At 56.5% G+C, this 10,545-nt stretch overlaps 1 protein-coding gene across 1 annotated transcript in view; it reads right to left on the bottom strand.

Moving 5' to 3' along the window:
• FGF18 (fibroblast growth factor 18) overlaps positions 1-10,545 on the bottom strand; it is a 36,681-nt gene that overhangs the window by 25,103 nt on the left and 1,033 nt on the right. The window contains exons 2-3 of the mRNA XM_010851304.1: positions 10,521-10,542; positions 10,313-10,349 (exon numbers count right to left, since the gene is read on the bottom strand). Of these exons, the coding sequence (XP_010849606.1) occupies positions 10,313-10,349; positions 10,521-10,542 (59 nt within the window). The remainder of the gene's footprint in view (positions 1-10,312; positions 10,350-10,520; positions 10,543-10,545) is intronic.

Below are 10,545 nucleotides of genomic sequence, written 5' to 3'. Positions count from 1 at the left end.
GCAGGTCTTTGCACGGGCCAGATCCTTCATGGCTGAGTCCCTTTGCTGTCCACCCGAAACTATCACAGCGCTGTCAATCAGATACACTCCAACACAAAACAAAAGCCCTGGATAAAGCCTTGTGTGTGCGCTCAGTCGTGTCCGACTCTTTCGCGATCCCATGGACTGTAGCCCACCAGGCTCTTCTGTCCATGGGATTCTCCAGGCAAGAATACTAGAGGGGGTTGCCATTTCCTTTTCCAGAGGATCTTCCCGACCCATGGATCCAACCTGTGTCTCCTGCATTGCAGGCAGATTCTCTACCGCTGTGCCACCTGGGTCTACAATACAAAATAAAAAGTTAAAAAAAAAAAAAGGCACCCAGTGCCCTCTGCCTGGCTGGCCCCTGCCCTTAGGTACCTCCTCTGGAAGGTACCGGTTTCCTCTCCTCTGGCCTCAGGCTGGGTTATGGCCTGTGGGCACTACTATAACGCACTGTTCATCGTCCCCACAGTCCAGTTTACCTGGTGTACCCCTGAATCTCCACCTTTGCACCTGGCAAACGTTTGCCATACAACTGCGGCTAGGATGAGGGGGTCCTGGCAGCCAAAATCAGCCCACCACTTACTAACCAGATGAGCTGAGTGCCAAGAAAAGGTTTTTGAAGCCATCAATTGCTAAGCTCTCCTCTGTTCCAGGCTCTTTGCTAAGAAGACCTCAAGACACAGTACCTCATCACACTTCTTCAGCCTCCTGTGGAGGAGGGCCCAGCACCTGTCCACCTCTCCGGGTCTCCCTGGGAGCTCAGCAGAGCAGCATCGCTCAGGAGCGTCCTCTCCCTCCCCTTTCCTGCTACTTGGCCTCACCGCCCAAGGGGGGCCCATCTTCCAGGCCTTCCTAGAGCAGCCCGAGCTGCTCTCTGCCTGGCTAACACCTGTCCAGGTGCATAACCGCCAGGGGTGCTGAAAGGCTGCAGTGTGACAGGACTCAAAAGGCCACAGCTCTCACGAGGTGAGCAGGGCTGGACAGGCAGGGGTCTCCTGGAGCAGAGAATGGTGCCTTACAAGAGACTCTCCTTCTCCCGCCCACCACATACCTGCCTTCTGGGTCAAGGCAGCTTTTCCCACAACAGGGGAGCCTGCGGTGGGAGTCCCCCTGAAGCCTGACCGAGACCACGATTGCCTCCTGGGGGCCCCCTCCCTCACCTGAGGGCTTGGGCTGTGATGGGAATACTCACGCCCAGACCCAAGAACTGCATGGGGCAGCAATGGCCAAATGGGTTCAATTGTCCCCCCACGGCTGTGCCCCAGAACCTGGCATGGACACGGTGGTGCTTGGTGGAACAGAGCTTGCTATCTGTGCCTGCAGTCTCACGGTGGGCAGCTCCCCTATTCCAGAATCCACCTGGCTCCCCCCTACCCATAGCACAGCACCCACACGTAGTCCTTCACCATCCAGCCCCCACCCACCTTCCAAGCCTCCTCCCTTAGGCACCTTGGAGGGAAAGTAACATGCGTGAACAGATGTTGGCGTGAGCCCCCCACACCAGGCCAGCTTCCGGGTTTCCATCTCCCCAATCCCTCATGGCTCTGAAGGCATGTTTGCAGGAATGTCCTATTTTTTCCTGGGCCCACCTCCCACCCATATCGGCCACGTCTCCTATATACACATGTGACATCTGGACACCCACACCATACACGTTTACCAAGGAAACTAACACTCACTGACCTCAAGTGTGACCTGGCTCCATCGCAAATCACCAACTTATTCCATTTCTTTAACCCTCGGTTTTCTCATCAGCAGAATGAGACTGCTTATAATTATTTATCTCAGAATAACACCAGTAATCATTAGGTACCTTTTTTCTTTTTCTTTTGTCTAAACAGCCACAACTTATGGAGCATGTCCTCTGTGCTAAGAACAACTTTAAGTAAATTATCTCATGTTGTCCCCAGAGCAGCCCTATGAGTTGGTATGATCATTATCCCCATTTCCCAGATTAGGAAACTGAGGCTCAGATAGGTTACACTGCACAGAATTGGTGCAAAAAAGGATCAAGATTTGGATCCAGCTCAGCTTAGGATGCACGCTCCCCTCCTCTTCAGCCTGGCCTGCTTCTCTCTGCTTTTCCCTTCTCTCTGTCACCCACCTCTCCCCCATTCAGGAAAGCAGTTGACTCTTGCCACAAGCCAGTGGGGCAGGGACTGAGGTGGAGGATTAAACATGGAAGCACCGAAGGCCTTGAGCTCCCCATCCTACCTAAGAGAGGAGGATGGGCTCAGACTGCCCCCTCCCGCCCAGGTCCCCATTCCTGAGGCCTCACAAAACCCATGCCCCTGTCTCCAGGCAGCCTGCCCAGAAAGGGAGGGTCTCCCCGGTCCCAGGAGAGGCAGCCCCCAGACTTCCGGCCACATTCCACCACCGCCTGCCTCCTGCTCTAGGAGCAGCGTCGGGCCGGCCGTGCTGAGGGCTTTCAGAGCTTCTCCAAATTCTGGATTCAACCCCAAGCCCTGCACTCCCCTCCAGGAGTGGTCCCTGGTAGAGTCAGCACCCTCTCCAAGCTGAAAGGCAGCTCCCAAACTCTTCCTCGAGAGCAAGCCAGGCCTCCTGCCCAGGATCTGATGCCAGTCATAGAGCTCTGTGGATTATTGTTGTCCTTGAGAGCAAAGCAAATGCTGGCACCCACCTAGTGGGCACATGCCCAGGGCCAGGGCCTGAGCTAAGCACTTTGCAGGTCCCGCTTCCTCACTGCTCACAGGACCTGAGCCGGTTAGCGTGATCACCATCCCCATGATGCAGGGAGACACAGAGAGGCCGAGGGATCTGCCCCAGGTGGACCAACACGGACGTGCCAAGACCAGGTCCTGTCTCTGCTTCAGAGCCCATCAGGTTCTCCGGTGGCCACCCCTGGACAGGAAGCGGAGGAGAAAGGCCGGGCCACCCCTGAAGCTCAGCGTGGCTCACTCAGACCCAGGCCCCACCCACCCTGCAGCTCTGGGCTCCTCCCTCTCTGCCGTCACACTCACCACATCCATCCCAGTCAGGACAGAGTGACCCTCCAAAGGGTACTTCCCCACCCCCAGCCTGTCCATTAAGCTCCCGGGGTTGTCAATGTATTGATTGGCAGGGCTGAGCATCACCACGGGAGGGGGTGCTGCCACCCAAGGCGCTGACCGGGGGCGCCTCCTCCCCATACATCAGCCTCTCTGTACAGATCGTCAATATGGGTGCCACAGCCAGTCAACCCTGGAGCCAGCTTGTGGCAGGGGGCAGGACTCCTACGGACCCACGCTGTCTTCTTTCCTCCCTTTCTTGTTCCTTCCAGTCCCTTTTCCTGGAAGCCCTTGGGTGGGGAGAATGGTCCTGCATGTCAAAGAGGTAATAAATAAGCCCTTTATTCCGGCATTCAAGGCCCATCGTGGCCTTTTCCATCAGCCCCATTCCTGAACTTGATGCACCAGCCACTCCAACCAGTGTGGAGTCCCCTGAGCACAGCAGGCTGTTCCCTGCCCCTTGCAGAAATGCTCCACGTTCCTGCAAAGGCTGTTCTGTGTGTACACGGATGCACACACACACACACACACACACACACACATACACAGGCAGGCTCAGACTCTTCACCCAGCTTGTTCTTTTTTCAAGATTCAAATGGAATTCCTTCCCTGGCCAGATTATCCCTTTACCCTGAGTCTAGTTTCAAGGCCCTTCATCAGAACACCCTCTGCACAGATTTCGCTCAAGTCCCTGAGTGTTGGGACAGGTCCTGAATACCCTGTGGCCCCCAGCTGGTACAGGGTTGAGGGGTTCAATCCAGGTGCCCGGCCCTCAGGGAAGCTGCTCCCCACAGCCCTCTACTCGCTGACCTGACTTAGTGCCACATGGTCGGTCTGTGCCAGGCCTCCTCTGCCTTCAGGAACCAGGGCTGGCAGACAGGCAGGACTCGGGGCACACCAGAGTCAAACGCGTCACCGCAGCTCGCAGTCACTGAGCGCTGGCAACAAGCTGGGTGCTGCAGCAAGAGCTTCCCCCAGGGGACCACAATGCACCCAACAGCAACCCCAGGGGGGCTCCCACCCTGATGCTCATATTAAAGCTGAGCCACAAAGAAGCCAAGAATTCCCTCAATCATGCAGCTTCCAAGTGGCCAAGGTGGGGTATGACCCAGGTAGGTTAGGTCCAGAGCCTGAGCTCCTATTCATCCCTGTGAGCCCCCGCAGAGAATGCACTGGTCATAGAGCAGGGACAAAGCGGGAAGGGGTTCTGGGGCAGAGGTGGGACGGCGAGAGTGGTAAAAAGCCACTCTGCCCAAGGCACCTGCCGTCTCTTCACAGAGAACATTCAGGAAAAAAGCCGAAGCCTTAGATATCTTCTTCATCCTGCTCAAAACCCAGTCCAGGGTCAGCCATGATTGCTAATGAGAAGCACCATAATTGAATGCCCACTGCATACCAGGTTCATGATATGGCTTCAGTGACTATTCCCCAGGAGTGGTATTACTATTCCTATTTCTCAACTGATGAGGAGATAAGAGCCTCCAGTGAGTGATGCAATGAGGATAAATTCAGACCTAAACAAGAGGGGGCCTGATATCACCGATGCAAGGAGCAGGTCCTTCTGGCTTTCTCCAGCACTGTGCAGCATGTCAGCACACACAGAGCATATAATCCATGGAACAATTACAATGACTCAGTTATTTACTGAGTGTAGCTGCTCTGTGTGCACTGTCCTAGTTAGTCCTCCTCACCATGACCCTTAGGAAGCAGGTACCTTCCATGGCTCCATTACACAGATGGGGAAAACTGAGTGCCAAGGGTGGAAGGCTAAGAAATTCGCCAAAGAGCTGCTCAGCAGCACAGATAGGATTCAAACCAAGACTTCTCCTATGTCAAGGCCCACATATTCAAGCTTCACAGAAGCTGCCTAGCTCAATTCACTGACACCCAGGTGGATAAACTGAGGCACAGTGAGGGAGGTCCGCCAGGGAGCCAGGGACGGAGCCAGGACTGCAATCCAAGCATCCTCAGCACGTTTCTGCTCTGTGGCCCATGGGGGGCTTTTCTCTGGTCCCATCCTCAGCAAAGCAGTATTTTAAATGGACTTGAGGCCTTATGCCATTTGGATGTCAGAGCAAACAAGAGCCAGTCACCTCCCAGCCACAATCAGCAAGTCTGCCTAAAGCCTGAGTGCCCGCTTACCCTTCGATGTTCCCGAACAAATCCCAGTGCTCAGACCCAAGGAGCCAACAGCAGGCGCCGGCCCTGCCTGAGGCCCAGTGGCTCTCCTCAGCCTCACTGGCAGGGCCCGTGGCGTTATCCTCCTCTAAGTGCTTGGCCACAGGTTCCTGTGAGTGAGGGGCAAGCGCAACCCAGCACAAGATAGGGAGCACACAGATGTCCATCAGACAACTCCTGCCCTCAGAAAGAAAACAATCAACCCCTTCCTTCTCCCCAGTCACCAGGAGCTAGAGTGACGTGGGCAAGTGGAGCTTACGCCACTCACAGGGTGGTGGAGGGAGTCCTCCAGAGCAAAGTTGTGAAATGCAGGTAAGATTTCAGAGCCCTGGGCTCTGCACTACCCCCTGCTCCACATCCTTAGGGAGGAGGAACTGTTTTACTGGTTGTTTCCTTCCCATTTTATCCACGCAAAAGCTGAGACCCAGAGAGGTTAAGTAACTTGCCCAAGAGCACACAGCAAAGACAAGGCAGAGCGACTCTCTGAACCTGGCAGACTCGGAGCCTCTAAAGTGCTGTTTCATAAGCCTGGGTCCTAGAGTGGCCAAGCTAGAGGTGAATCCCACTCTGCCTCACTCTCCTGCCATGCAACCGAGGGCAGGTTACTTCATGCCCCTGAGCCTCACTCCCTTCATCTGAGAATTCCTAATCTCAGGCTGCCTGTGAGGCACAGCCTAGGTGCTGTGAGAAACCGTCCTTCACGTAACGAGTCCATAGCTCCCAGTCAGGTGTCAGCCTGACGTGCCTGCACCCTGCTTTCCCACACCAAGAACATCTCTGATCAGGGCCAGCTGAGGGCAGAAAGTCTCCTCCCTGTCCCCTCCCACCTCCTTCTGGGGCCCCACTGTGCCCTCACAGTCTCCAGGGCAGGGAAGAGGCAATGCTGTGGCCCTGACATGCTACCCAGAGCTTGCTGGACCCTGGCGGTGCCAACCACAGGAAATTTTAAAAATCCACCTCCTTGCCTCAGAGCAGGTGACACTCCTGGACTGCAGGAAGGCTGGCACGGTGCCCCTCTCCCCTTCCATGTGGGGAAAGGGCTGAACCCACCAGCCCTGTGCCCCCTACAAAACTCCCACCTCTAGCTTGGAAACCCTTTCAGACCAGAACATTCCAGGACAAACAGGGCCTGAAGACACCAGATCAGATGCCCTCAACCACAGACAGCCCCCAGGCCCCCACCAGCTCTGATCCCAACTACAGGGTTCCTATCATGGAGATCCAACCCATCACCAGATCTCTCATTAAGGACCCCTAGCATGTCTTTGGAGACTCAGTGTCCCCATCAGCATTCTTTCAGTATTTCTCGAAAAGTCTGCCTGGTATGCTGGAAAGAATATGAGATCCTGATTTCAGAGAGTTGAAGCTTAGCCGTGGCCTTGAACAAACTGCTTCCCCACTCTGGGCCTCAGTTTCTCCATCTGGGAGATGGGAATATCATTCTCACCTACTTCGGTCTCCCTTGTCACATGGTAGCAAGAATGAAACAAACTTCCTGATGCAAGAGCCACTTGGAAATTCTTATAAGCAAAACTTGCTCAACAAAGGCAGGTCATTTCTCCCCCGCCTTGGTTTCCCCCTCTGTCAGCCAGGAGGCCACTCCCTGACTCTCAGCACTTCACATCCTAGAAAGAAGGGCGCTGAAGGAGCTCCTATGAATCTGGTACACTCCCTCTCTAGACCAGGGGCTCCATGAGGCCAGGAAGCAACTGGTCTTGCTCCAGGGCCAGCAAGAACCAGGCTTGCGGCCAACATGTGAGGAAGGGACTCCTGACTGGTCAGACGAACGGATGCATGAGGCTGCTTCTTGAGAAATTGAAAGTGCAACGCAACAGGACTGCTTTCCATTCTTTCGAGGTTCCAGAGAACTCTGTCTCTGGCTTCGCCATCCTAGTGAACTGGAAGAAAGCTTCTAAACCGCACTGAGGGGGCCAGGTGTAGGGGTGGTCAGGCCAAGGCCTGGAAGGACACTTCCAGACTTGAACGAGCGTGGTGAGGGAGGAAGCAGCGCTGTGGGAGGCGGGACCGGGGGCTCCGGCCTCACGGCCTGTCTGGGGAAGGCCAGGACCTAGCGGAGCCCAGCGGCAGGAACAATGTCAGGCAGGTGCCAGCCGAGCTGCGTGAAAGGCCCAGCCCGGTGTCATTGTCAGCGCTCAGCCAAGTGCAGAAAAGCAATTTACTGGTCACGCCGCTTGCTCCCCTTGGAAATTTTTAAAATTCTTCCAATTTGAGCTATCCATGGTGTCCCAAGTCGTGTGGAGAAAGGATTTTATTAAATTCCCAGCTTCTAGCTCCTGGGGGTTGCCGGTGGGGGAGGGTGGGGCTCACCACGTTGCAGGGTGGGGGCAGTGTCTGGCATTGACTGTGCTCACGGAAATGTGGCTGGGGGTAGGGGGCCCGCTGGGGGCTTGGTGGCTAATAGATGGGAAGAGGCAGGAGCCCAGAAACTCCATTGCTAATAAAGGACCAGTTCTCCAAAACACTAGGGCTGGGAGGGAAGGGCGTTAAGTATATAGAGTTTCCGACAGAGCCACGTGCCCTCCTGGGTGATGAGAATTTGCAAAACCTCTTCCACGCCTTATCATAGGCCATCTCATCCTCAGGGCCCCCCACGATAAAACTAAGTCTCACAAAGGTCCATGTGTAGGGAAAGATGGAGCTGGGGTTCAGGCCCATCCACAGGGTGGCAGATTCCTGAGCCTTCCCACCATGCGGGGAGCCTCACTGGGTCCTGCTCACCAAGGGTACACTCACAACCACCCTCCAAATGCCCACTGTCCAGGAAATAGCTGCTCTCTTGGTGGTGGCCAACACTGCAGCGGGGAGCAGCCTCCAGACTCCTGCAGACTCCTGTGGGGGACCCACCCTCAACTTCACCTCTAAGACCACTCCATCTTGGCCCTAGAGCATACAGGAGGATTTGCACCTGCCAACCTTGTCTGTAACTCCCTAGGGTAGTGTTGCTTTATCTTTCAGCCATCATGGGTGCTTTCCAAAATCCATGGGGAGCTGAGAACACTCTCTCAGACACTGCATATTTGGGCACCATTTTGAACACTGTTTCAAACCCCTTCCCCATAATCCCATCCTTAGACATCCCAAGGGTACATGGACCACGAGTTAAAAACATTAGTCAGACCTAAGGCAGTTTAGAAAGGGAAAGACTGCAAAGGGGAGAGGTAGGGCAGTGAGGGGAGGGGAGAGGAGGAAGGCTCCCTCACCTGCTTGAAGACTTAACCCAGACGGGCCACCCCAGCTTCTTCCCCTCAAAGGCTGGCTCTAGCTCTAGCCAGGACGTGAAGGCGGGATGCAGAGTGCAGCTTCCCTCCCTTACATTCTCCCAGCAAACACAAAGACCACAGAGCATCCCCTCCTGGACCCCGCTTCAAGGACCAAGAGGCAGCAGACAAGAGCTTGGGCAACAAGGTCTGAAACCATCTCTCTCTACTTCACGCCCATTTCATTGTCCCCGCCCCCAGGCTCAGGACACTGGGGAAGGGCTCTCACCCAGGTCGGACAAGCAGTTCCCTGCAGTTACCCTGGGGCTTGCCCTCTGCCTGGGGACTCAGCTGCAAACCAGGCAGGCCATGCCAGGCGCTGGCCTCTCTCTCTGACACCAGCTATTCCCCACCCCGCCCCCACCACCACATAGGGTCACATCTGCTTGGCAAACAGCCAGTCTTAAGTTACTGACTCCAGTTGTATTGATTCAAAGAGTCACCGGGGACCCCAGCCTGGCCAACAGAAGGAAAGAACCCATCAGTCTGTCCATCCATGCTTCCTGCCTGCAGTCCCAACTAGCTGCCCGCAGCTCAAAGTCCATCTTGATGGTAACAACTCTCTCCTGGGGGGGAGGGGAGACAAGCAGACCCTTCACCACAGCCACTACAGCTACGGCCACCACCCTCTGCAAGAGACCGCTGGCCCAAGGGCACAGAACACCCACACCTGGAAGAACCACCGTTTTCCCTGCTCGGGGCTTCCCCAGGGCACCTCAAGAATCCAGAAAACCATGGCCTAAGCATACTCTCTAGCCCTAGGAGGACACCTGCCTTCAGGCCAGAGGGGACAGGGGCAGACAGTCTCTTCTGGCCCCAGGCCAGCTCCTTCGAGGGCTCCTCCCTCAGAGCTCAGGTGGGTGGGGGGCTAGGGCAGCTGGCACTTCCTAGTCCCTTTTCCTCCGCGCACCCCCCACCCCAAGCTAAAGCAGCCTGGTCTGGTTCTAATCGGCTGAAGTCGGCTCCTTCAGTCCCTCTTCTCTTTCCCTCCCGCCACCCCCCCCCACCCCAACCCTCTTCCTTCATTTCCACGGCTTTGGAAGCACCAGCGTTCCAACTGTCTGCGTGCCAAGACCTTCCCGAGTCTGAAAGCTGCTGAAGTAACAGATCAGATTTTAGCAAGTGCTTTCCAGGCTGAGCGCCAAGCCCTCTTCTGATTCAGGAGAGTGAGCGAGCGGGGAGCGAGGCGAGGAAGCAGCCGAGGGCTGCACCACCTTGGGCGAGGGTGTGCGAAGCGCGGCCCGTTCCGGAGCCGCCTAGCAGGCAAGGGTCCCTCGGCTCAGGTGCCCCGCTCTGCGCCCTCTCCCCCGTCTCCCCTCCTAGCTCCACATCTCTCTCTCTCTCAATGCTGCAAACGCCTCTGAAACCACAGAGTAATTTACAACTGAAGCTTTCTCCCTGGACTCGGAATCTACTCGGTTGAAAGGAGCCTTTTTGTTTGGAAGAGCGAGCGGAGATGGTGAAGGGACGGTTGGCAGAGAAAATCCCTCCGTCCTAACTCCTCACCGGGGCCGAGGGGCTCGGAGCCCGGCACACTGTGGCGACTAAGCCCTCCGGCTACGAGGGTCTCCTCCCAGCCGAAGCGGACTGGGTCCGCGCCAGCCTGAGTCCAGCAACAGAACCCCTTGCCTTGGCCGGTTCCCGCCCGCGCTGGCGCACGCGGAGCCGCCCTTCGGGGCCCGTCGGGAACGAGGTGCACCGTTCCACGCCCAGGAGGGGTGGGGCCCAGGGAGGGGGCGCGGCCCGGGGGAAGGGGACCGACGCGTACCGAGAGGCAGGGGCAGGTGGGTGCAGAGGGAAGGTCAGAGTCAGGAGCCCACGTACCTGTACCTGGAAGCACAGCAGCAGGAAGTGTAAACACCTGCGGGGGAGAGAGAGGGAGAGGAGGTCATTGGGACTGGAGGGAGGGAAACGCGCGCACAGACAGACAGATACGCAGCCGCAAAGTCAAAAGAACGGCGGGGCGGGCAGAGCCACAGGCACACGGACAGACGTCCGGTCAGGGTGGGCAGCCCCGAGCGCGGGCGCTTACAGGCAAGTGCAGGCGGAGGGCGCTG

This window comes from Bison bison, unplaced genomic scaffold (genome assembly GCF_000754665.1).
Source record: "Bison bison bison isolate TAMUID 2011002044 unplaced genomic scaffold, Bison_UMD1.0 scf7180017864301, whole genome shotgun sequence".
In the NCBI taxonomy this organism is placed as follows: Eukaryota; Metazoa; Chordata; class Mammalia; order Artiodactyla; family Bovidae; genus Bison; species Bison bison.
The sequence above is the reverse complement of the archived record's forward strand: the minus strand, read 5'-3'. Positions and strand labels throughout refer to the sequence as shown.